This window comes from Lepidochelys kempii, chromosome 8 (genome assembly GCF_965140285.1).
Source record: "Lepidochelys kempii isolate rLepKem1 chromosome 8, rLepKem1.hap1, whole genome shotgun sequence".
Taxonomy (NCBI): Eukaryota; Metazoa; Chordata; order Testudines; family Cheloniidae; genus Lepidochelys; species Lepidochelys kempii.
Window position 1 is genome coordinate 47,034,950 of NC_136387.1, and position 26,817 is coordinate 47,061,766.

At 43.4% G+C, this 26,817-nt stretch overlaps 1 protein-coding gene across 4 annotated transcripts in view; it reads left to right on the forward strand.

Annotated features, from left to right (window-relative positions):
• KIFAP3 (kinesin associated protein 3) overlaps nucleotides 1-26,817 on the forward strand; it is a 138,021-nt gene that overhangs the window by 108,285 nt on the left and 2,919 nt on the right. For 2 of the 4 annotated variants that reach the window (XM_073356364.1, XM_073356367.1), the window contains one exon: nucleotides 20,216-20,684. The exons of 1 other annotated variant lie outside the window; for it this stretch is intronic. In XM_073356364.1, the coding sequence (XP_073212465.1) occupies nucleotides 20,216-20,324 (109 nt within the window). In that variant the 3' untranslated portion in view covers nucleotides 20,325-20,684. One more of the 4 variants, XM_073356366.2, reaches the window with a different exon arrangement.

Below are 26,817 nucleotides of genomic sequence, written 5' to 3' on the forward strand. Positions count from 1 at the left end.
TCTTTCCAGGTGGTCATGCCTTCTCCATGCACCAGGCAATCCCCCACTTGGAGCAGTGCCGAGCTGCTGGATCTCATCAGCATTTGGGGAGAGGAGGCTGTCCAGTCCCAGCTGCGCTCCAGCCATAGGAATTATGATACGTATGGACAGATTTAACGATGCATCACAGAAAGGGACTATGAGCGGGACACACTGCAGTTCAGGGTCACCATGAAGGAGCTGCGGAATGCCTACCACAAGGCGTAGGAAGCAAACTGCCGCTCCGGTGCCACGCCCACGAGCTGCCGGTTCTACAAAGAGCTGGACGCGATACTTGGTGGCGACTCCACCTCCACTGTGAAGTCCTCTGTGGATACTTTGGTGGCTCGCATGCCAGTCGAGAGTGGACCGAGCCAGGAGGAGGAAATCTTGGACAAGGATGTGGAGAGGGAGGGGGACTCAGAGGCAGAGGACGACTCGGAGGCCAGAGATACAGTCAGCCAGGAGCTCTTCTCTACCCTGGAGGAGGCTAGCCTGTCACAGCTGTCCGATCTTGGTGAAGCGCAAACAGGAGAGAAGGCCCCTGGTAAGTGGCTTTGATTTTGTGAATTGTTGAAGCGAGTTGTTGGGGGCAGGAGGGTTGCAGAAAGCAGACTTATGTCTGTATGATGTATGTACCACCACATGCCTAGTCTGAGCGGTGGAACAGGGTGTTGATTGACTCCCTCACTTCATAGGAGTCTGCCTCAGAGATCTCCAGGAAACTCTCATGCTGATACTGGGCAATCTGCTGCTGCAGGTTCTTTGGCAGAGTTGCTTTGTTTCTTGCCCCATTAAGGGAACTTTCCTGCACCACTCTGCTGTCCCTGGGGGTGGGGGACCATTGCTGCACACAAGTGAGCCACATAAGGGCCAGGGCAGAATCCGCAGTCTTGGAGAAGACTCTCCCCTGATTCCGTGCTCACCCTTAGCAGCGAGATATCTTCCATAATGAACACAGCCTGTGGAAAATGCGGGGACAGGAAAGATTATAAGGCTTCCCCTACAGTGCTGGCTCTCCCCCAAAGCCACGTGCCCAGTGTACGGTAGGGTCCGGGAACACCCGATTTCTCCTGCCCCTGTGGCTACTCACCATTTTGGGGGTCTTGTGGCTCATGTGTGCTTCCCTGGGGTCAGCCAGTTAGTGACAATTATGTGAATACTGGCTGTGTTTTAAATCACCGAATCAGTGGTCTGTGTGTTCCAAACAATACTGCTTCTGTAAAATGTTGCATTTTGGCTTCACAGATATGACCTTGGGAGCCCAGCCTCCCTCTTTGTTATCACAGATGGCTGCGCAGAATTAGAAAGCGGCCACGAAGAATTAAGGATGACTTTCTGCTTGAGGTCATGATGCATTCCGCAGCCGAAAAACAGGAATTGAAGGAGTGGCAGGACAGCGAGAAGAGGGACCAAAAGGAGAATGCGGTGCGCCAGAACGAAGCCACGGAGAGGCTCTTAAATGTTATGAAGCGCAAAGTGGACGCACTCCAAGCGCTACTAGCACTGCAAACCGAGCAGCTCCACACCCTCCAATCCTCCCCTGCAACTGCTGTCGCAAAACTCTTTCCCATGCACCCCCCAGAAACCGCCAACACACTCTTATCAACCTCCTGGCTCCAGTCTGTACCTGCAGCATTCCACTCCTCCCCTGTCACAGTCCAACACTGCGGACTCCCAGTACCCACTGCACTCAACACCGATCCCTCTGCAGTTTAGCCCTTTTGAAGTACAGTACCCGCTGCACTGTACTCTCAAGGAGAAGGTTGGATATGATACGTGCACATATACAAATCTTTAACTGGGACCCCACCTCCTCCTGGGACCTCCTCATCCCCCTCAGTGCTGATGTGTTTTTTTGTTTGTCTCTCTCCTCCGGTGGTTGTTTTTTTTTAATGAAAGAATTGTGTTGGTTTGAAAGCAATCTTTATTAATTGAAAGCAAACAGAGCCCTGCAAAGCAGCAAGCAATTTTCTTAAACCTTCATAGTGCATTGTCTGCACTAATCACAATCACCTCCTAGCATTACAAGCACTGCACTCCCGAGCATAGCAACAAATATTAGTGGCTTTCAGCTTCAAATTGCTGCCTTAAGGTATCCCTGATCCTTTTTACCCCATGCTGCACCCCTCTAATAGCCCTGGTCTCTGGCTGTTCAAATTCAGCCTCCAGGTGCTGAGCCTCAGTGGTCCAGCCCTGAGTGAAGCTTTCACCCTTCCCTTCACAAATATTATGGAGTGTACAGCACGCAGCTATAAGCGTAGGAATATTGTCATCGGCCAGGTCCAGCCTCCCATATAGGCAGCGCCAGCAGGCCTTTAAACATCCAAAAGCACACTCAACAGTCTTTCTGCACTTGCTCAGCCTGTTATTGAACCACTCCTTGCTGCTGTCAAGGTGCCACGGCATTATGGGGTAGGCAGGGTCTCCCAGTATCACAAAGGTGCCACAGCATTTCTACTTCCCCTATTGTGATCTTCTGGCCCAGGAAGAAAGTCCCTGCTTGCAGCTTCCTGAACAGGTCAGTGTTCCGAAAGATGTGTGCGTCATGCACCTTTCTGGACTTTCAGCTTGTGTAAATGTCCATCAAACGCCCACGGTGATCCACAGGCGCCTGGAGAACCATAGAGAAATACCCCTTCCAGTTAATGTGGCTAGGTGGTCTGGTGCGAGAATTGGAATATGCGTGCCATTTATCACTCCTCCGCTGTTAGGGAAGCCCATTTGTGTAAAGTCATCCACAATGTCATGCACGTTGCCCAGAGTCACGGTCTTTCAGAGCAGGTTGCGATTAATGGCCCTGCACACTTCCGTCAACACGAGTCTAATGGTAGACTTTCCCACTCTGAACTGGTTAGTGACTGATCGGTAGCAGTCTAGAGTAGCCAGCGTCCACAGTGCAATCACCATGTGCTTCTCCAAAGGCAGGACAGCTCTCATTCTCATGTGCTTGTGCCGCCAGGCCTGGGTGAGCTCACCACACAGTCCCATGAATGTGGCTTTCCTCATCCGAAAGTTTTGCAGTCACTGCTCGTCATCCCAGACGTACATGACTATGTGATCCCACCACTCGGTGCTTGTTTCCCGAGCCCAAAAGCGGTGTTTCACTGTGGTCAGCACCTCCGTGAATGCCACATGCAATCTCATATCGTAGCTACCACGTGTGACGAGATCAATGTCGCACTCCTCTTACCTTTGTAGTTTAAGGAATAACTCCACTGCCACTCATGACATGTTAGAGCGATACTGGTCAACAGTGTGTGATCCATTCCTGCAGACCAAAGAGGCAGAGCGTGCAGTATACAAACTGTTAAAAGATGGCGCCAAATATGGACGGGAGCACAGGGATTGCTGGGATGCGAAGCAGTGTATCACAGGGCATTGGGACAGGACCCAGGATGCCCCACGACCCCCTCCACCTTCCCACAACTCTTAGTGGCAGAAGAGGAAGAAATGCTCTGTGGGATAGCTGTCCAGAGTGCACCACTCTGAATACCGCTGCAAGTGCCACAAGTGTGAACATGGTATTGCGCTGACAGTGTGAAAACACAACAGCGGTTTCCCTTCAGAGCTCTCTGAGTGGCGCTGTAACTTTACCAGTGTAGACATACCACAGTCTTCAACGTATTTATCCTCACAGCACCCCTGTGTGGTAGGGAAAGTGCTGCTCTCCCCATTGTGCAGATGGGGGCACGTAGGCACAGAGAGTCTAATGACTTGCCCAGGGTCACTTGGAATCAGTATCAGAGCAGGGAATTGATACTGGGTCTCCCAAGTCTCAGGCTGTCCCCTCACAACTGAACCATCTTCCATCACTCAGCAGAGATAATAGGCTATGCTACTTTTCAACAAGACTTATTGGGTTCTGAATTTCTTAATTCAGAGCTTTTGTTTTAGGACCATTCAGTTGTGAAACATTTAAGAATCACTTCTCAGCAGTGAACTCTAGAGCTCTTTTCCCTGGATATGTAGCTGGACTCGGATGTTGAAGACAATGCTCATTTCTCCACAGTTCTCAGATTTTGCTGTTGGCCTATAATTAAATTGCTGGAACAAGAGAATTATGTTAAGATGCTCTTGGAGTTTTTGCCAAATGGCATCTGGAAACTCCATTTAATGCAGTGTTTTGAGAGCCGGACATATGGGGCTCCTTGGGGTTAACCTGTTTTTATGAGTGACAGAAATAGGTTTGATAGGTTTCTCTGATGCGCCGCCTCCTTTCAAAGGTTAGTCGGCCAAATCTAATGGTCTCATACCTCCCGCTCTACTCCACTGAAGTCAGTTGTTTTGTTTAAGGCATAAAGTCAGCATTGTATTAGGTCAATACATGAAACTTAAGTCTCTGCTTTCCAAAGTGTGCCCAAGTGTGTAATGGATTCTGTCACATACTCAATAGCTTGGTGTGGTATTAGTTACGGGTTCCGCTTGGTTGCTTTACAGAGCATCTTTCTCTTTTGGCTGATTTAACAATTAGGGCTGACGACATTAACCATATTTAAAGAGAGTTCATACCAAGTTCTGGGTCTGCTCTTCAAAGCCACATGATCAGGATTTTTAGCCAGTTGATTCTGCCTGTAAACCCTTCCCTCAATACCTTCCACCCTGAGTATGCACCTAAAAAGAGAGCCACAAAAAGTTGCTGAATATTCAGTGCAATTCGTCCTTCTCTGAGAAAATAAATTAACATAGTGTAATATCTTTCTGGCTGGTAACAGATCTACATTAGAGTGATCTCCTACAATCAGTTTGTGGATTTTTTTTTTTCAGCAGGCAACACAATATAACTTTTCAGTAATTAAAATGGCTCTTCCAGGGCCATTGTGACTAGCATGGTGTCATTCATGGGCTCGTTACATACACACAGGCACAGGTCTGCACTGGCAGCCCAGGCATGATCTAATTCGGATTTGTTGCAGCTTGTCTTGGAGAAAAGAGGGAGAATAACAGATAATGCTACAGAGTTTTGTGTGAATCTGTGTCTGTCAATCAGGATTGCAGTACCACTGGAGAGAGCTAATAAAACATTTCTGTTTAATGGCCTGATCATTCACTTCCTCCAGCTGAGACTTCCCAACCATGCTCTGGCAGCTTGGCCCAAGAAGTCCCGCCCCGCAGCTCACTGATACTTTCAGAGCTGAGTGCATTGTCACACAATCCCCATCTACACATGCATGCACACATTGCTACAACTGCTAACGTAGTATATGTGAGTTACATTAGTGGTCTCTTTGATCCACTATATTGTGTCCAGAAGGATTTTTGATCTGGAAAATGGATGCGCCGCATATATGACCAGCTAAACAGCAGGCTGTCTGGTCGATCTTGTAACACTGGAGCAATAACGTCAATTGAAGCTTTGGTCACTTGTTCGAGGTGGCTGCAACAGGGGTGCCTCATACCTCTGACTTCAGTGGGTAACACCAAAGTGGGGTGTGTGCAGAGGCTCTGATCACCCCTTCCACCATGGAACAGGTATTGTACTATGGAGACTTGGAGAGTTACAATTTGTGGAGTCCCCAAGAGTGTTCCAGAGAGGGGGTTTCTCTCCAGCAATTGGACAGGGTTGTGGCATTTGGAATGTGTGTGCACTGGGGACCCACAATATTTGAGTGGAGTCCTCCAGACTCCTAGCTTACCTGCTCTGTCAGGACCCCTGCTGCTATTGGTTAGCTGCCACCTCAGTGTGCTGCCTCTGAGGGAGGAGATAGGGGGCTGGTTAGTGTCATGTCATTGAAATCATCGGTGTAACACCAGAATAAAAGTGATCAGTCAGGCCCAGGTTGAGCATCGGTGGGTAATCTGTAATAACTTCATTCACTTCAATGGGGAACACTGCAAGTTTGGGGGCAAAATTGGAGCATAAGATGGGACTCTGCCCTGCCCCCAAGGTGAGTAGAGTCTAAGCCACACACATTTACATGGGGGACCTCCATGGGATCTGGTGGCAGGGGAGGAGGGTAATGCTGCTTGAGTTTTTCTTCTACCTCCCTCACTACAGCCCTCTGTCCTACCCATTCATGCAGAAAAGTAGGGGAGATAATGTGGCTCCTTATTATAGGTGGGGCTGGTAGTGCAGCCTATTCTTAAGGTTGCCTGTCACTTCCCATTATAAGACCCTGTCTTCAGTGGCTTATAACTTTGCCAGAATTTCTCTTTGGGTTGAAATTTTCCATGCTGGGTGTCTGCCTCAGGCTGAATTTTTTTAAAAAAAACTTCAGCCAAAACGATTTAGTCATTTCTGAGAACAAGACTAAATACAAATGTTGTTTTGCCCATGTTAAAGAAATTCTGGTGATCTTTTCTTTAAGAAGCTTTGGAGCAGGGATTTCAAATTTGGCAGTGTGGGGTGGCCCTTTGTGTCAGGGGTATGCGTTTTATTGTCCCTGTGAAAACCCACCCTAATCTGGCCAAGTTATAAACCTTTGAAAAATTACAAATGGTAATTGCAGTTCACACAAATTCAATGTGGAGACTGGGACTGAGATTTTAACAGCTAAATTGCCTGAAGAGTCTGTCCACACTAAGCATAGAATCATAGGACTGGAAGGGACTTTGAGAGGTCATCTAATCCAGTCCCCTGCACTCATGGCAGGACTAAGTATTATCTAGACCATCCCTGAGAGGTGTTTGTCTAACCCGCTCTTTAAAATCTCCAATGATGGAGATTCTACCACCTCCCTAGTCAATTTGTTCCGGTGCTTAACTACCTTGACAGGAAGTTTTTCCTAATGTCCAACCTGAACCTCCCTTGCTGCAATTTAACCCCGTTGCTTCTTATCCTATCCTCAGAGTTGAAGAGAACAATTTTTCTCTCTTCTTGTAACAACCTTTTATTTATGTGAAAACTGTTATCATGTCCCCTGTCAGTCTTCTTTTCTCCAAACTAAACAAACCCAATGTTTTTCAATCTTCCCTCTTAGGTCATGTTTTTTCTACCTTTAATCATTTTTGTTGCTCTTCTCTGGACTTCCTCCAGTTTGTCCACATCTTTCCTGAAATGTGGTGCCCAGAACTGGACACAATATTCCAGTTGAGGCCTAATCAGTGTGGAATAGAGAATTAATACTTATGTCTTGCTTGCAACACTCCTGCTAATAAATGCCAGAATGATGTTTGCTTTTTTTGTGACAGTGTTACATTGTTGACTCTCCTTTAGTTTGTGATCCACTATAATGGTCAGATCCTTTTATATAGTACTCCTTCCTGGGCAGTCCTTTCCCTTTTTGTATGTGTGCAACTGATTATTCCTTTCTAAGTGGAGTACTTTGCATTTCTTCTTACTCAATTTCATTCTATTTACTTCAGACCATTTCTCCAGTTTGACCAGATCATTTTGAATTTTAATCCTATCCTCCAAAGCACTTGCAACCCCTCTGACCTTGGTATTCTCCGCAAACTTTAAGTGTACTCTATGCCATTATCTAAATAATTGATGAAGATATTGAACAGAGCCAGACCCAGAACTGATCCCTGTGGGACCCCACTTCATATGCACTTCCAGCTTGACTGTGAATCACTAATAACTACTCTCTGGGAATAGTTTTCCAACTAGTTATGCACCCACCTTATAGTAGCTCCATCTAGGTTCTATTTCCCTAGTTTGTTTATGAGAAGATCATGCAAGACAGTATAAAAAGCCTTACTAAAGTCAAGATATATCACATCTACTGCTTCCCTCCTATGCACAAGGCTTGTTACCCGGTTAAAAAAAGCTATTAGGTTGGTTTGCCACAAATTGTTTTTGACAAATCCATGCTGACTGTTACTTATAACCTTATTATCTTCTAGGTGTTGGCAAATTTTGATTGCTTAATTATTTGCTCCATTATCTTTCCGGGTATTGAAGTTAAGTTACTGACTGGTCTGTAATTCCCTGGGTTTTCCTTATTTCCCTTTTTATAAATTGGCACTATATTAATATTAATTGACCTCTTCCAGTCCTCTGGAATCTCTCCCGTCTTCCATGACTTTTTGAAGATAACCGTTAATGACTCAGATATCTCCTCAGTCAGTTCCTTGAGTATTCTAGGATGTATTTCATCAGGCCCTGGTGACTGGAAGACATCTAAATTGTCTGAAGTAATTTTTAACTTTTTTCCCTATTTTAGCCTCTGATCCAACCTCATTTTCACTGACTTTCACTGTCTTAGATGTCCAATTGCTACTAACGTTTTTGGTGAAAACTGAAACAAAAGAGTAATTTAGCACTTCTGGAATTTCCACATTTTCCGTGATTGTCCCCCCACCCCCCATTGAGTAACGGGGCTACCCTGTCCTTGGTCTTCCTCTTGCTTCTCATATATTTGTAAAATGTTTTCTTTTTACCCTTTGTGTCAAGCTAGTTTAATCTCATTTTGTGCCTTGGCCTTTCTAATTTTGTCCCTGCATACTTATGTTGTTTGTTTATATTCATCTTTTGTAATTAGGGCTGTCGATAAATCGCAGTTAACTCGCGTGATTAACTCAAAAAAATTAAGCGTGATTTAAAAAATTAATCACAATTAATCACAGTTTTAATTGCACTGTTAAACAATAAATACCAATTGAAATTTATTAAATATTTTTGGATGGTTTTCTACATTTTCAAATATATTGATTTCAATTACAACAGAATACAAAGTGTACACTGCTCACTTTATTTTTTATTACAAATATTTTCACTGTAAAAATGATAAACCACAGAAACAGTATTTTTCAGTTCATCTCGTACAAGTACTGTATCTCTTTATCGTGAAAATGAAACTTACAAATGTAGAATTGTTTTCTTACATAACTGCACTCAAAAACAAAACAATGCAAAACTTTAGAGCCTACAAGTCCACTCTGTCCTACTTCTCATTCAGTCAATCGCTAAGACAAACAAGTTTGTTTACATTTACAGGAGATAATTCTGCCCACTTCTTATTTACAGTGTCACCAGAAAGTGAGAACAGGCATTTGCCTGGGACCTTTGTAGGAGGCATTGCAAGTTATTTACATGCCAGATATTCTAAATATTCTTACGCCCTTTCATGCTTCGGCCACCATTCCAGAGGACATGCTGATGATGCCCGTTAAAAAAATGTGTTTGTTAAATTTGTGACTGATATCCTTTGGGGAGAATTGTATGTCTCTGCTCTGTTTTACCCACATTCTGCCATATATTTCATGTTATAGCAGTCTCGGATGATAACTAAGCACATGTTGTTGATTTTAAGAACATTTTTGCTGCAGATTTGACAAAATGCAAAGAAGGTACCAATGTGAAATTTCTAAAGTTAGCTGTAGCACTCGATCCAAGGTTTAAGAATTTGAAGTGCCTTCCAAAATCTGAGAGGGATGAGGTGTGGAGCATTCTTTCAGAAGTCTTAAAAGAGTAACACTCCGATGCAGAAACTAGAGAACCCGAACCACCACAAAAAAAGAAAATCAACCTTTTGCTGGTGGCATCTGACTCAGATGATGAAAATAACCATGCATCGGTCCACACTGCTTTCTATTGTAATCAAGCAGAAGACGTCATCATCATGGACGCATGTCCTCTGGAATGGTGGATGAAGGGACATATGACACTCTAGCACATCTGGCACGTAAATATCTTGTGATGCCAGCTGCAACAGTGCCATGCGAACGCCTGTTCTTACTTTCAGGTGACATTATGAACAAGAAGTGGGCAGCATTATCTCCTGAAAACGTAAACAAACTTGTTTGTCTGAGCGATTGGCTGACCAAGAAATAGGACTGAGTGGACTTTTAGGCTCTAAAGTTTTACATTGTTTTATTTTTGAATGCAGTTATTTTTTGTACATAATTCTACATTTGTAATTTAAACTTTCTTGATAGAGGTTGCACTACAATACTTGTATTAGGTGAATTAAAAAATACTGGTTTTTGTTTTTTACCTTGCAAATATTTGTAATAAAAAATAAAGTGAGCACTGTACACTTTGTATTCTATGTTGTAATAGAAATCAATATATTTGAAAATGTAGAAACCATCCAAAAAATATTTAAATAAATGGTATTCTATTATTATTTAACAGTGCAATTAATCGTGATTAATTTTTTTAATCGCTTGACAGCCCTATTTGTAATTTGACGTAGTTTCCACTTTTTGCATGCTGTAGCCTAGAGCTGAACAGGACTTTCCATGCAGTTGTAGTTCTGGGCTGCCACAGGCCATTCCGGGTGCAGGTCAAGGCACCTGAACTGCAAGCAAGGGGGCTGTGATGCCACATGATGGAATTTGTATTTTCAATTTTTTTTTAAATTGAATAGTAAATAATACATGGGGGGAGAACAGCCACCCACCAGCCTACATTAAAAGAACATTAAAGTTGCAAAATCAAGCACTCTGAAATTAGAACATGTCGGAATTAAGGTCTCTGCAACCTTAATTGAGACTTCTTGTCCATATGCATTATGGTACAGTCTTTAATTACATGATCACATGCTACTTTTTCCTTTAGGACCCCTGGCTCACTCAGGAGAAATCACAGCTGTGTAGATAAAGAGGCTGTTGTCTATAGGACCCCGCCTCGTTTGTTGCAGAAGTTGGAAAGTGTGTAGTGAATGAGGCAGTTGACTTCAGAAAAAGAATGGATGGTTTCATGGTTAAAGCAGTTGAATGGTACCCTAGAGCAGTTGTTCTCAAAGCCAGTCCACCGCTTGTTCAGGGAAAGCCCCTGGCACGCCGGACTGGCGAACCACGGCCAGTGGGAGCCGCGATCAGCCGAACCTGCGGACACGGCAGGTAAACAAACTGGTTCGGCGCACCAGGGGCTTTCCCTGAATAAGCGGCGGACCAGCTTTGAGAACCACTGCCCTAGAGCATTAGATTCCATCTCTGCCTCTGCCACAGAGTTCCTGTGTGATGCAGGGCAAGTCACTTACACCAAACTTTAGGCACCTGACTTGACACCCTTAATCTGATTTACAGAAGTGCTGAGCAGTCACAGCTGCATCTGTAAGTCAGACCATGTCTAGACTTACCGGGGATCGATGCTGCTGTGATCGATGTAGTGGGGGGTCGATTTAATGGGTCTAGTGATTAATTAAAGACTATATCATAAAGCATATGCACAAGGGAGCACAGAAAACCTTAATTCTGGCATTTCCAAATTTTTGAGTGCTTGACTTTGTAACATTAATGTTAATATAATTGTGTAATTAATATTTAATATTAGTTTGCGGATGTGCATGGCACTTTGGGGCAGGAACTGTGCATTTATTGCTACATAAAGCTTCCATCCAAGCTGAGTTTGAGAAAGACAAAGTATGGGAAAAATAAACAGAAAGGGAAGAAGGAAGGTGGGGCCATGAGATACAGAATTTAAAATATTTGTGGTTTATCATGCCATGATCATATCATATTACTGCTCATGACTATAGTTTATGGGATATGTTATTACATATAAAAACCTCTGACTTTTAAAAAAAATTATATTCTGTCTCCCAGGATTTGCTCTCACAAGTTGAAGGGCAGAACAAGTTAGTGGACAATTAAGGAGAAACAGAGAAGTAGCTGCATCAGACTATTATATAGTGGGTCTGTGGAACCTTTCGTCTCTTTGGTTACCAGAGTCCAAGCAACCATGAATAGCTACCATCTGAATGCTAAGTGACCTGTGTGACACTAGCATAGTGGCCTTGATCCGTTACTTAGTGAACAGGGGTCCATCACAAAACGTTCATCCTAGCTGGCACTTGGTTGGCAGTCTCAGCAGAAAGACCAGGGAACTAACGTGGCTACTGAACGATCCTCCCAACTCTAAAGGTGGTCTTGGTGTGTGTGGTGGGGTGGGGTGGGGTGGGATGGGGGGGGCAACACACTGAGAAGCTTGTAGTGCCTTACCTGCAGATAAAGGCTCTTGGGCTTTCAATCTAGTACCTTTCATCAGCACTTAAAAATGAGAGCTACCAAGAGAGGAGAGAAAATACAGACTTAAACACTATCCAGTCCTGTCTCGTGTTGGCACTCAAGTATGATACAATTTAGATGCAGTTCATTATTTATGTATTATAATGCTGGGCTTATGTCTCAAAGTTATGGTGAGTGGTGTTTCACTTTCATGGCTTGGGTACCCCAAGAGTGAAAAATACAGTCTTCTCCTATGTATTGAACATAATTCATCCTCTCTGTTATACACAGCTAACCTGATACAGTTTATGCATTCCACAGTTTTATGGCATAGGATTTTACAGCAGGATGGCTAGAACTGCAACAGTACCATATGTTATCAACAATACTGTCACTGACTAATAGATTCTCTTTCAGAAGTGAAATGATAGGACTCTGAGGATAAGATGATTGTGAATACCAATTGTGTGTATGGGGGGAGAACCTTGCACATTTTAAACCGTATTCTTAAAATATTCATCATAATAAGGTATGCAAGTGATTCTCAAAAAGGGAGCTCCATGTCTGTGGGCAGCACTGCGGCCAAGTTTTCAAAGATCCTGCACACCCAAAAACATGGGCCTAATCCTGATTCCATTGACGTCTGTGGAAGTTTTGCCAGATCACAGTTATAAATCAGTGGGAGCAGGATTGGATCCCATGTGTGTACATGTGTTGCATAGTTATGCGTGCAAATGAACTTCAGTTCAGCAAAGCACCTAAGCACAGAAGTAGCTTTAAGCATGTGAGTAGTCCGACAGAAGTCCATAGAGCTATTAATGAGCGCAAAGTTCTGCTCATACATAAGTGCTTTTCTGGATCAAGGTCCCACCTTGCGTGTGTGGATAAACATTTGCACTTGTACTAAATGGAGACCTTTTTAAAATGTGTTCCCATTGATTAGTTTAGTGCCTGTCAAAATTACAGGTGGATCTTGCATCAATCTGATTCATGCAAAATATGTAGGTAGTGGGGGTTGGCTGGTCTTCTGAGCAGGACTAGGATTTGAAGACACCTGTCTTCTAATCCTGGCTCTGACACTAACACTGTATGTGACCTTGACCTCCTGTTTTCAGTGGCCAATTATTTTTGGTCCCTGTGTTTTTGGGTGCCAAACATGCAACAGAGGCCAAAAAAATTCTTATTTAGGTCCCTAAAGTCAAGCTCTTAAATCTATATTCAAGTTCTGAAATACAATTTCCCCAACTGCTGTGGGGTCATGTATCAGCAGTTGCCAGAAGGCCTATGTCCATCTCCACTTCATCAGGAGGTTGCAACCTCTTCTTTCAGATGTGGACCTGGCTTTCCTCATTCATGTGTGTGTCATCCATTTGATTATTGCAGTGCACTCTGCATGCTGCTATATGGTATCTTTAAATGCAGTCTGAGACTGAAGCTGGTGTATAGTGAGGCTGCCTGTGTCCTCAGCAGTATTTTCTGCTGGGAGCACACAACATGGGTGCCCTGGGTTCTGTGCTGGCTACTTTGGATTTCCAGATAGATTTCAAAATGTTTCTTTTGACTCATAAAGTCCCAAATGACCTGGGAGCTGCCACTCTGAGGGCTTGCCTACACTTCAGGAATTAGTACCCATATTGCAGTAACTGTCAGCACCAGTGCTCAGAATGGTCTGAGCACCGGTATAGGCAGGGCTGAGGTGTCTTTACCACTGTCATGTACACCATCGCTGGCCATTTTTGTAATACGGATGCTAATTTTCCTAATGTGGAAGAACCTAGAGAGCCCTGTTCTCTGCCTGCACCATAGAGTTACAGCCAGTGCGAGACCCTGAACTGGAATACCCTCATCCCCTGGTCTGAAACAGCCCAATCTTCCAGGCCTACTACAAAGCCTGTCTGTTCTCTCAGGCTTTGAGCGAGGGACGGGTACAAGGAGAGCCGGTATATGTGGGGAAGGGGGATACTGCTTGGCATTTCCTGGCTTGGATAAGGGTGACATTGCTAGTATTGTTTGATTGTATTTTTGTATTTTAAAATGTCTCCTAGGCACCATGGGCCCAGGACAGGCACATTATTTTTGTACATTATGAATCAAGGTAAATATCAATAAATAAAGCTGTTAAGAAATCTCTCTTCACTCATGCACATTAGGAGCATTTTCCCCCTTGGCATGTGTTCTTCGGTTCCCCAGCCGTACAAGCAAATTAGAAAGTTCAGCTGTCATTTTGGGAAGGTCATAGATCATGCCAGCAGCCTGAGTAATCCAAGAGGTTTTAAGTATCATTGCATTTAGTTTAAAGTGAAATTTGCTCTGACAGGGGCTGGCAGACCAATAGGAAAAAGAAATATTTGTGCTTGGAGAAGTGCATGTGTAGAGACCGCGAGTATAACTGATGGCTGGAAGTGATTTCAGTCTAAAAAAAACAAATCATTAAGAGAGTGCATAGGGGTAAAATACACAGTTCATATTTTAAAGGGTCTCAAAATGAACCAGCAGCTGAGGTTAGCATTACATAATAATTAGTTGTGTTCCCTGTTTAACTCCATGAGTCCCAGACATGTTGGTAAACCATCCGTGAGAAAATAGTGGTGCTTTTGCTGTGTGGTGAGCACAGTCACCAACTGCTCCCATCAAATAAAAAAAAATTTAAGACAAAGATGCCTTAAGAGTTTATAGATTAGGGCAATTTCAGAAACTCACTTGTTCCAGACTCACTACAATGTTGTGCGATCGGTTTCTATTAGATAAATGTATGTGGTATGAATGAGCTCCCATTAGGTATCAATTTGAACTGTGTAGTGGGAAGTGAAAATGATGGATTTTTTTTAAAGGGGGATTGAGGAGGTGGAGGATTGGGATTACTTGCTTGATTTCATTAAAATATGTCACTGCCTTTTCAGAATAGGGCTCTGTATAGTGCCCAGCACTCCTTTAGGTGCTATCAATAATACTAATACCAGTTCTTTAGTTAAGTTTGGATTTGATTGCTAGTGTAGAAATAAAAGCAATTGTTATTGCCATCACAACATATCTCAGTGAGACATGGCAACTTACTAAGAAAGATACACAAAAGCTGGATGCATTTCATCACTAATGTCTGAGAAGAATATTGGGAATAACAAATAGAGATAGGAAGAAGAATGAAGAAGTTAGAAAAATTACTGGATACGGCACCTGCTCACAAATCTACAAAAGAAGACAGCAGAAAACAAAAGAAGAAAGCGAGGAAGACTGCGAATAACATGGAAACAAACAATTCTGAATGACATCTAACTCTAAGCACCTCAACATGAAATGGGAAGATTTGAAGAGAAGGGCAGGTGACAGGCACGGGTGGCAAATGTGGGTAGCCCAATGTGCAGTAAAGCATGGGATAGTCTAGGGTCTAAGGTAGAAATAAGAATCCATGAAGCAAGTTCTCAGTCCAGTCACTAGTGGACATCTTAAACCCCAACATCACAACTGGCTCCATCCTTGGCAGAGGTGTGGAACAACTCAGTGAGACATGGATACTAAACTCCTTTCTCCATTATCAAGGTGGCCTTTCCAGGTCAAGATTGCAGCAGAACGCAGGCATGGGGCATGCTTACGCTGTCATTGCTCTTAGTATAGCTGTTCTGGGTATCACCAGAACTTCAGTCTGCAGTGCTGGCCCCTGATAGTTCACTTTTTGTCCCTGGTACTCAGTTATTTTCTGGGTTCTGTGGCCCCTCCCTCAGCTGAGGGGATGGAGGGATGGAGAGGCTTTCATTCAGGTAGACTCTGCCCACCAATCCCAATCATCCAAGAGGGTAGGCTGAGACTTTTAAAGAGCACTAAACTCACTTGAAAGCAAAACCAGTATTTTCTGAGGCATAGAAAAGGATTCATTTACCTAAGGAAAATGTTTAGCTAGTGCACCATTTTCTGGAGGGGGGGTGAGTTTAATATAATTTTCTGTTCTCTTTTTTTTAATGCAATCTCTGAAGTAGTTATCAGCTGATCCATCTCTTACATTTTTCTTCAGGATACTACCATATGTCAGAACCATTTGGAAATAACTGATGCTGCTCAAAGTTTAACCTGTAGGGACCTGTACCTAATTACTTACACATTTACAAAAAGGGGAAAAAATTGATTTGCTGAGAATGTAATTGAAGCCATGTTTTTGTGCCTAACTTTTTATCCATTTAGATACATTTAGAAGTTGTTTAAATAAGGATTACTAAACTGGAAATAGTTGGAAGTACTTGGCAATATTCTGTAATGAGAGAGTGCCATCTAGTGGTGAATAGTACTTGTGGCCAGCACAATATTCCACTCCTTTTTTTGGTATCATACACTGTATTAAGGAGGACAAAGGCCAGAAGAAACCCACACACTTCTGCAGTGCTAGGTGCAGCCACTTTCATATTTAATTAGGAGAATCTGCCCTTAGGAAATCTGAGTATGAGTGAGGATGCTGAGTTTTGTCTTGAACTAAGTAGCCATTTGGGACCTGCATCTCCTTCCCCGCATTCCACCACATTAAAGTTGAAAGGGGCTGCACCTGATTCTGTTTTATGCAAAACAGGTGTGGTCTTTGGGTTTCTGACTAATCGCCGAAGCAGCCTTCAGCTGGCAATAGTGTGGTCCCCCTGCCATATATATAGTGTCTTCCCAGCCTAAAATTTTCAGGAATGAGAGTCACGATCACAGATAAGGAGTACTTGTGCAGCTGTTACTCTAAAACGATCACAGATGTGATGGGTCTCTAGTTGTTACCACAATAATAAATAGTAAATTATCCAAAACTGATGTAACATCAATCACAGACAAAACACCAATGTAAAAAATAAATAAAATGAAGAACTGAGTTTCCTATAACAAATTAGAGAGACCAGGTGGGTGAGGGAATATCTTTTATTGGAACAACTTCTGCTGGTGAAAGAGACAACCTTTTGAGCCTTCACCCACCTTGTCTCTCTAATATCCTGGGACCAACACTGCAAACTATAACAAGTTACTTTTTAAAATTACAAATTATTTGACTGTAGAGCCTGAAGTGGATAAGTCAACGGTTTGAGAATTTGTGGAAGGAAAGAAGAAAAAGTATTCCTGAACTGAAGTTCTGGCTTAAAGGGACAGTGGTTAACAAAAAGTATGGACTTGATTCTACCCTATCACCCCAGTTTTACACTTGTGTAATGCCACTGACATCCATGGATTTACATTACCATAACAGATAGAGAATCAGGCATTTTCAGACACATTTTCCCTTACCTACAGTATGTTAGTAAATTTTGAGATTATCATAATTGAAAGCTTCCATTCTTTGGCCTACCTTGGCTGTAATCATGGTTGGTTTATTTCTGAATGCAGTGTTTGATTGTCTTTGATTCTTCGGGGACTGGAGAAGAGGTGTGTCTGGAGATGGTGAGGATAGGACCCTCCGTGGTCTCATTTGGCTCAAGCCTGCTGTTGAGAAGGCCATACCTAGTGCTCCCTGCTAGTCTGCTGGATGACTGCAGCTGCTGCAGAGAGACCTGGAAAGTGAGGCAGTCTTGAAGATCACATGCCCTTTCCCATAGGGCTTTGTAAAAGAGTCCCAGAAATTTGGAGTGGTTCCAGTAAGGAAGGGGAAGCCAGTGTAGGCCGCAGACCATGCTCTTTAGCTTGTCCCCACCCTAAGCAGACAGGACACTAGAGCATGTACCAGTGTTATTTGACTCCTCACCTTCCTGAGGAATTTGTTCAGCATGGCACTCCAGGCCTTCCCCAGGGCCGTGGTGAATTAGTGAAGTGTGACAATAACACTCCTGGTTCAGGGAGAAAAAGACAGCTCTCAGAACCACTGCATCCTGATTTGGAGCAGAACGCTAGTAGGCCAGGTCTACAATATAAACTCATGCTGGTAGTTGTCTGTCAGAAGCATGAAGAGGTGTGATCCAAGACTGACACAGCTGTGCTGGCAGAAGGTCCTAGTGTAGACGTGGTTATTCTGGCAAAATTGCACTCTTACCAGTAAAAAGAAAAGGAGTATTTGTGGCACCTTAGAGACTAACCAATTTATTTGAGCGTGAGCTACAGCTCACTTCATCGGATGCATACCGTGGAAACTGCAGCAGACTTTATATACACACAGAGATCATGAAACAATACCTCCTCCCACCCCACTGTCCTGCTGGTAATAGCTTATCTAAAGTGATCATCAAGTTGGGCCATTTCCAGCACAAATCCAGGTTTTCTCACCCTCCACCCCCCCACACACAAACTCACTCTCCTGCTGGTAATAGCCCATCCAAAGTGACAACTCTTTACACAATGTGCATGATAATCAAGGTGGGCCATTTCCTGCACAAATCCAGGTTCTCTCACCCCCTCACCCCCTCCAAAAAACACACACACAAACTCACTATCCTGCTGGTAATAGCTCATCCAAAGTGACCACTCTCCCTACAATGTGCATGATAATCAAGGTGGGCCATTTCCAGCACAAATCCAGGTTTTCTCACCCCCCTCCACCCCCATACACACACAAACTCACTCTCCTGCTGGTAATAGCTCATCCAAAGTGACCACTCTCCCTACAATGTGCATGGTAATCAAGGTGGGCCATGTCCAGCACAAATCCAGGCTTTCTCACCCCCCCCCTTTCTTTTTTCCCAGGGACACACACACACACACACACACAAACTCACTCTCCTGCTGGCAATAGCTCATCCAGTATGATTTATTTTGCTTAGGGAAGCTGGGATAAACTGCATCCACGCTAGGAGGGCTTTGCCAGCATAGTATACCAGTATAGACATACTAACACAGCCTTTAGGTGTATATCTGGCTGTAACCTCTCGGGTGGCTTATCTCAAGGGGAATCATCTCCTTTGCAGTTTGGCTTATTGGCCATTCTCTGTCCCTGGGGAAGCGGGTCTGGCACTCTTAAGTCCTCCACTCTCTGGATTATCATTGTAGCATCCTTTAGGTACACTGGTTTCCTGACTGGTCAAGCACCAAACTCCTCATGTTCATCCCTAGGTCCTGCCCAGTTTCATGTTGCTGGAAGCAGTGTTTGTGTGAAGATAAAGTGCTGGAACATGGTCTTCTCAGTGCTCTGTTGATCATGACGCCAGTTTAGCTCAAGCATGGGCTTGAAGTTAAAGGTGTTTAAGTGCTTTGCTGAATCAGGGCTTGAGATATTACCAATCTGTGTATCCTGGGTATCCCTTTCTTTTACATGTTAATGCTATTGTGGTCTACAACAACTGTGTTCAGTATGTGCAGGATAATGGCAGCAGTAATAAAGTGCACCTCTTCCCCACTTTAAGCACTGGTGGCCACTAGCCCTTTAATGTCTTTGTGTGAGAAGTTCAGCTCCTTCCCCCGTAGTTCTAGTCAGACACTACACTGAGGTCCTTTTTGTCCATCTCTGTCTATTCAGGTGCAAGTGTAAAAGATGGCATAATACCAAAGAGTATACAATAATCCAGTGTCTTGGCCAACATTCACTTTTTTTCTCTGCCTCTGTCTCCTACCTCAGAGCTATTGCTGAATGTAGAATATCTGTCACTTTTATATCTAACTCACTGATTTGGGACAGCTAGAGGGTGAAAAATGATACTGTATATGAAGACCAAATTAACCTTCAGTCTGGCTAGAACATAGAGGGCTTTAGTACATGATAAAGTCTGTCTGCCCTTTGGATGTCAGTCTTATCACTTCAGAAACCATGGTGTGAATTTCTGACCTAGTACATAATCAGTGCCATATTTGCAGTTGCCATTTCCTCAATAACTTTGGGGTTTCTATCCATTGGTCAGAAGATAATTTGACTATTTGGTTTGTTGTATACAGTTAGCAGAGGGCTTTGCATCAATATCAGTTTTCAACAATGTTGGATTATAGCAATATATTAAAATCCTCTCAGACAGGGAAGTATTATCCTCATTTTATAGTCAAGGAAATTGAGTCATAGTGAAGTGACTTGCTACTGAATTAATAGTATAGCAGGATCTAGGAATCCCATCACCCAATCCCTTGCATTGCCCACTAAACCAGAAGTTCCAAAAGTGTAGTCCACAGAACGTTGGCTAGTCACGTGATACAGGCTCTTCTGTTCCCAACTAGTAACATTTTATTAAAAGAATCCATCAAATACTTTCCTAGTGTTACTTTTCCTTTTCAGGAGCTGTCTTAATCTCTACAGAGATATTACCTGATCATGACTGGGAGAGAGGGTCTGCAGAATCTTGAGTCCAAAGGGAGTTGGTGCTCAAGATAGTACCTTTGAATGTGGTCTGCCCTATGGAAAAAGTTTGAGAGCCCCAGCCCTTGAGCGCACTTCCTGTATGTGAAACACAAGCATCAACATCAGTTTCTCTCTTCTTTTTTTTCCCTTCCCCAGCATTGGAGTGGATGCATTTGGTCAGCCAGCTTGTATTCCTGGCCGCCCTGCGACTGCATATGGATACCGTTCTGATGAATCTTTCTACTACGGCTATGGTACCCGATAGAGCATCCCTCTACGTACTTTAGGGTTCTGTCTTCCTGCTCCATTAGAAACCAGTTGTATGTAGCTGACTTTAGAGCACTCCCTGGTAATGCATGGTTATACTGGAATGGGTCTGCGTGATATGTATCCTTTGCTATGTGTTAGCTCTAGATAAACCTAACCCTTTCTGGTTCTAGTGTTTCAAACACAGACTGTGTTCACCAATCGGTTTCTCTTTATTATCATTTTTGTACAGTGTTTGCCATGTGACTTGAAAGCAAGTATTGAAAAGCTACTAGACTGGAAAGTAAACATTACATTATGTATATTAAGCAAGTAATTTAATTTCTATTAAAAAGAAAAACCATGCAGTCAGTGCTGATGAATGACTGAGTTCCATGTTTCTCTCTGGTTCATGAGGGATTTTTGTAATTGCCTCTTGTGGAGCATTTTAAGTGATGTACGTGTACTGTTCAAGTACTTGAGTAAGCCACCCACTGGAAATGCCTAGCGCCTGGTATCCAATGGTTATACCCTGGAACACTGTTACAGAAATACAGCACTGGATTCAAACATCCCAACAGCACACATCCCAGAGGGTATGGTGCTGTACAGCTGTAACATTGGAGGGTAGATGCAGATTCACTCATCTTGAACTTGAAACATGCATCCGACGAAGTGGGTATTCACCCACGAAAGCTTATGCTCCAATACGTCTGTTAGTCTATAAGGTGCCGCATGACTCTTTGCCAATTTTCAGACAGTTACAGCAAGAGCCGTCTCCACCATCTAAATTACCACAATTAGAAACCATGCTTTAAAAGAATGCTTCAATGTTCTAACAGAGTTCATCTAGCCTTTGTGTATAAGGCCGTGCAGTGTTAGAACAACATTTGCTGTAGCTAACTATGGACCTAAGATAGAGCATGATTTTTAAGCTGCCCAACCCACTTTTGCCCAACCCACTTTTGCCCCACCCCATAAGCTCTCAAGCCAGCTTAAATTGTGTCTGTGCACAGACTGTAAACTGTTGACTCGCAGTTACAGGGCCAAGAGGTCTCCACTTGAAACTAACATACTTGCAGTGCTACAATTGTTTTCCGAGGCCCAGATTTTTAAAGCTATTTAAATGTTGCTGCACTCAGTGTTACAACACCTAACCGATTTAGAAGCTCAAGTCTCATTTTTAAAAGTGATTGAATAGGATTTAGGCTTGTAAGTGCCTAAATCCCTTTTGAAAACGAGACTCAAGCTTCTAAATCATTAGGCATTGCATGCACAGCAACACCTAAATACCTTTTAAAAATATGGGCCCTATTCTAGGGTGGGTGCAGCATTGTTTGGGCTAGCATGAATTCTACAATAGATTCCCTGTCCCCAGTGGGCATGGGAGAGCCTGCTGCTAGCTGCCTTTTCTCTCACAACAGCATATCAGACTGAGGAGCTTATTTTCCAAAACAAGAATTACTTCAAAATCACTTTTTTAAAAGTAGCTGTTTGATTTACAGAATTTTTTTTCAATCCCATCCCTTTTGATTTACTGGGATCCAAGGTCTATATTATTAAACTCGTTTAAGACCAGTGTATATGCCAAGGGAAAGATTTCAAAGGCACAAAGAATAGTTAGGGAGTTGGGCATCTAACTTCCATGTGTACCTCTGAAAATCTCCCCTAAAATATGACCTTGCCTGAAAAACCCGGCGTGATCTTTTAAAACTTCATGTGGTCAGTTACAGTTAGTCAAGCTACACATAGCATTCTATGCATCTGTGGGTGAGAGAGAATGGAAGGGACTTTAAAAACAGCCACAATACCAAACCAGACTTCCTCCCAGATGCTGCCTCAAATTCTGTTCTTGGAGATGGGACAGTTACTAGCATTGCTGCTGCTACAACTAAAATCCCTTTTTAATCCTCCAAATCTGTTGTACGTTTCTAAAGCGACCTTTAACAAATCTATTAAACTCCTGATGCCTTTTTGTTCACAATACTGCCCCTTTGTAGATCCCTCCTACTGATCTGGGCCCATGTTTGTGTGCACGGAGGCTATGCCACATCTGCCCGCCGTATCTCAGATGTAGAGACAGCTACAGCTGCAAGGGAAACTCCTGGAACTGCACACGCCCCGGCTTTTCATTTGGAGATCTCTGCATTCACATCTGTTATTTTAAAAGATGTTCAGAGAACTAGCATTAAATTTTTCAAAGCAGTTGTCCTTCTTTTTGAATTTGCTTTGAAAATAGTTAAGAGTGGGGTCTTAAAGGCTCAGCACAGTACTAGGGAAACTAAAACTGCATTTAATTGGGAGCGTCATGTTAACAAGGACTATAGCTAAGCCTGGTGTATGGTGCATGCCTATAATTGTACTACATCTGATCAGTCCCAAAGTAAATAGCAATGGAAAATCTCTGGCTGCACTGTAATATCAAATATTGGAAATTTTATGAGAAAAGAATGAAAGAACTAAATGTTCACAGCTTGGCTAAGAGCAACTAAAGGGAAGGGAATAATTATCCACAAGCAGAGCTTGGTAAAAACTCACCTGAGGACTGAGCTTGCTAGCCAGGATGAAAAACAACTATGCTGCTATGTTCACCAAGGCAGGGGTGTAAAAGTCATTCTGGGGAGAGATACAAAAATCCCTTTTTAATTATGGTCTGTAGGGCATATAAAAATGCATGACTGCATATGTCTTCAACCCACAGCATATCGCCCATGGAGGTCAATGGGAGATTTGGGAGTCTAGCCTATAAACTAAGTTTTTAGTTATTTTATTGTGTTCAGTCCCTTGGCTTAGAGGGATATTCTGCCTCAACTGGAGGAAGATTCTGCTCCCCACTAGGAGCCTTGCTATTTCTGCAATTTGTTGTTCTTGCTTTCTCATCCTCCTTTCTCTCCCTCTTCCCTGGCTTTAGGTTGTTCCTCCTTTCTTCCCAGTGTTTCTTTCCCTGTAATATCTTCCAATTTGGGGTCAATTCCTACCCCCATTCCATTGCTAAATTAAGCAAAGATATAGTTAATGTACTGGTATCTAAAGTCTCATTAGTTTACAGAGTTAACACTACAGTGAGATTAATAGTAGGCAGAGAAGGTCACACCTCTGAGACAGTGTTTCAGGCTCTCTGCAGACTCAGACAACACTGCACAAGTAACATGGGTTTGCAGTTGGAAGATTTTCTTCAGAACCCTGAAAGCAAGAAACGTTCTTTTTAATAATAAAAGCTGAGATTCTGCTGATCCTGAATATGCCATTTGGACCACAAAGAGGCTGTGCAACCTGTGTCTTGTATGTTTGATACCTCTGTACTAAAGCCACAACCCCAGCCGTGTAAAGAAATAAACCAGTTGTGTGCTTATTGTGATGGTCCCCCCCAAACTCTAGGTCACCTCTGGACCTAGAGTTTGGGGGGAAGGGCTACTCACTGTCTCCCTCCCCTCAGCCATATGGGATTGGGCCAAAAGAAATCTGATAAAGTTCAACAAGGACAAGTGCAGAGTCCTGCACTTAGGAAGGAAGAATTCTATGCACCGCTACTGGCCGGGGACCGACTGGCTAAGCAGCAGTTCTGCAGAAAAGGACCTGGAGATTACAGTAGACGAGAAGCTGGATATGAGTCAGCAGTGTGCCCTTGTTGCCAAGAAGGCCAACGGCATATTGGGCTGTATTAGTAGGAGCATTGCCAGCAGATCGAGGGAAGTGATTATTCTCCTCTATTCGGCACAGGTGAGGCCACACCTGGATTACTGTGTCCAGTTTTGTCCCCCCACTACAGAAAGGATGTGGAAAAATTGGAGAGAGTACAGCGGAGGGCAACAAAAATGATCAGGGGGCTGGGGCACATGACTTACGAGTAGGGGCTGAGGGAACTGGGGTTATTTAATCTACAGAAGAGAAGAGTGAGGGGAGGTTTGATAGCAGCCTTCAGCTACCTGAAGTGGCGTTGCAAAGAGGATGGAGCTCGGCTGTTCTCTGTGGTGGCAGATGACAGAACAAGGAGCAATGGCCTCAAGTTGCAGTGGGGGAGGTCTAGGTTGGATATTAGGAAACACTATTTCACTAGGAGGGTGGCGAAGCTCTGGAATGCGTTACCTAGGGAGGTGGTGGATTCTCCATCCTTTGAGGTTTTTAAGGCCCAGCTTGACAAAGCCTTGGCTAGGATGATTTAGTGGGTGTTGGTCCTGCTTTGAGCAGGGGATTGGAGTAGATGACCTCCTGAGGTCTCTTCCAACCCTAATATTCTATGATTCTATGATTGGGAAAGAAATGGCAGGGAGGAGCCAGCCAGAGCCTGAAGCTGGCACAGCAGCTGCACAAAGGGACCATGGTTCAAGCAAGGACCAGTGCTGTCATCAGACTGCTTTCTGCCATTTTCACGCTGTACATTCTCACCCTTACACTCTCCAGCCCAGTCTTTTCCTTTCTTTCCATCTAACTAATCCCCTCATAATATAACCCCGGGGAAAGGATTTAAATAATAAACACCTAATTTCAAAACTAACATGATGTTTGCTGCCATCTCATTGTTCACTTTGATTGTATGTTCTCACCTTTTCCTCCACCCTTTGTCTTGTCTATTAGATTGTAAGCTCTTTGGGGCAGGGATTGTCTTATTCTCTGTGTGTGTGCAGTTCCATAGAACAATGGGGTCCTCTTCATGGTTGCCCCCTAGATATTACTGTAATAAACATGATAAATAAGGGTGAAAGGCTGTGCAAATACCTGTATCTCATCCTCAGAGTAGTGCAGGCAAGCAGTAAGAGCCAGCAATCTAAATATGTCCAAAACACCACAGAGCAGCCAGCAATCAAGAAAGAAACTCAATTCCCCATAATAGCCACATGGTTATACAATACCACAAACTGTAGCCATGGTACATAGTGCAAGTGGAAATCAGCCCATGCCTGTTGCTGAAAGGTGTTTCCATCATTCCATCAAATATGCACCGAGGCCAACATTTTCAAATGTAAATGCTTAAAGTTAGGCACTTAAATCCATGTTTAGGCACCTGAATAAATGTCCTGGTTGTCTTAGGTGCTGAGCTCCCACAACTCCCCTGGATTTTAGTTTTTGTGCTTAACTTTTAGGCACCACTGTTTATCCAGTCTTGGTTTAAGGCTTCTGAGCTGCCCACCTTTGCATTCTTCATCAGAGGGAGTCCACATTTGTGGACCTTATTTGATGTCCCACTTTGTTATGTAGCCAACACACGAGACATATGAGGGGTGTGAACACCTGCTGTACTTTGCCCTTGCTATCCTTTCCCTTCCCATCACCCTGCTTGATCTAAATGGTCACAATCATCTTGTTGCCAACATGTCAGCCCCTGCAGTGCCTAGCTTAGGCACTAGCACTGATGATCCAGCTCATTGCCATCTGAATCTGCCAATCTGAGAGGAGAGGGTGGTGCAGGGGAAGAAGTCCTTTCTCTCTTCACTTACCTGAACTAATCCTGAAGCTCAAATGAGGAAGCAGTCTGAGTTTTGGGTAAAGGTTCTTTATGACTCTTTATTTTGTCCAAATGTCTCTGACCATTTCTATTGACTGTGGATTTGCTGCAGATGTTGCAGCAAAGTGTGATGCTTGGTGTGCTCATTTACAGGCCAGTACAATGGGAGTTAGGCACGTAAATACCTTCTTGGATCTCAGCCCTTGGTCTGTTTCCCAGCAGTGGTGGCATCTGAGTTCTGGGCACAAACTGAAAGCTCTTGTCTAGAATAGGATATAAGGCATATTGCCAACAAACACATTCAAAAAGGCTAGTGCAGACAAGGCAATGTATACTCTGACGTGTTAAACTGGTTGCGTTAAATGCCTAGAGGGGAGCTCAGGTGTTAACACAGTTTAGAACATCTTAGTTGTGTGCTAACATCCTTTAAATCCTAATCTAGACAAGGCCAGGGGTATGGGTGCGTTAGTGTGTACCTTGATTTATACTATATTTTAGGTTCATAATGACTGAGAAAACCACATCCTAAAGCCCCCATGCTGTATGGGACAGGGATAATGTTTGAGGTGTGAAAAGCCCAGACCTCCCACTGTACTGTAGTAATTCCTTTTAATATCCATTCTTCTGTCCAAAATACTCTAATGAAATCTCTCCCCCGAGTCATTTTACTATGAAACACAGAGAGCAATTACAAGTTTCAGAGTAGCAGCCGTGTTAGTCTGTATTCGCAAAAAGAAAAGGAGTACTTGTGGCACCTTAGAGACTAACCAATTTATTTGAGCATAAGCTTTCGTGAGCTACAGCTCACTTTAACGGAATTGAAAATATCTCCTTATGATACACATATTATGTCACTACAGAAAATGCATAGTATTTAGGGGGGAAAACTTTCACACAGACCACCTGCCTTGTGCATGTAGTTTTCACCTAGTCCCCCACACTGTTTAGACTAGTCTAGCAGATATTGTTAGTCTCCCTGCCACTCTGCAGTGCCTATTCAGTGGGAGACTGAATACGCACAGCCCTGACAAGCTAGCTGGGGAAGGAAATTGGCTCACTAAAGGCAGTC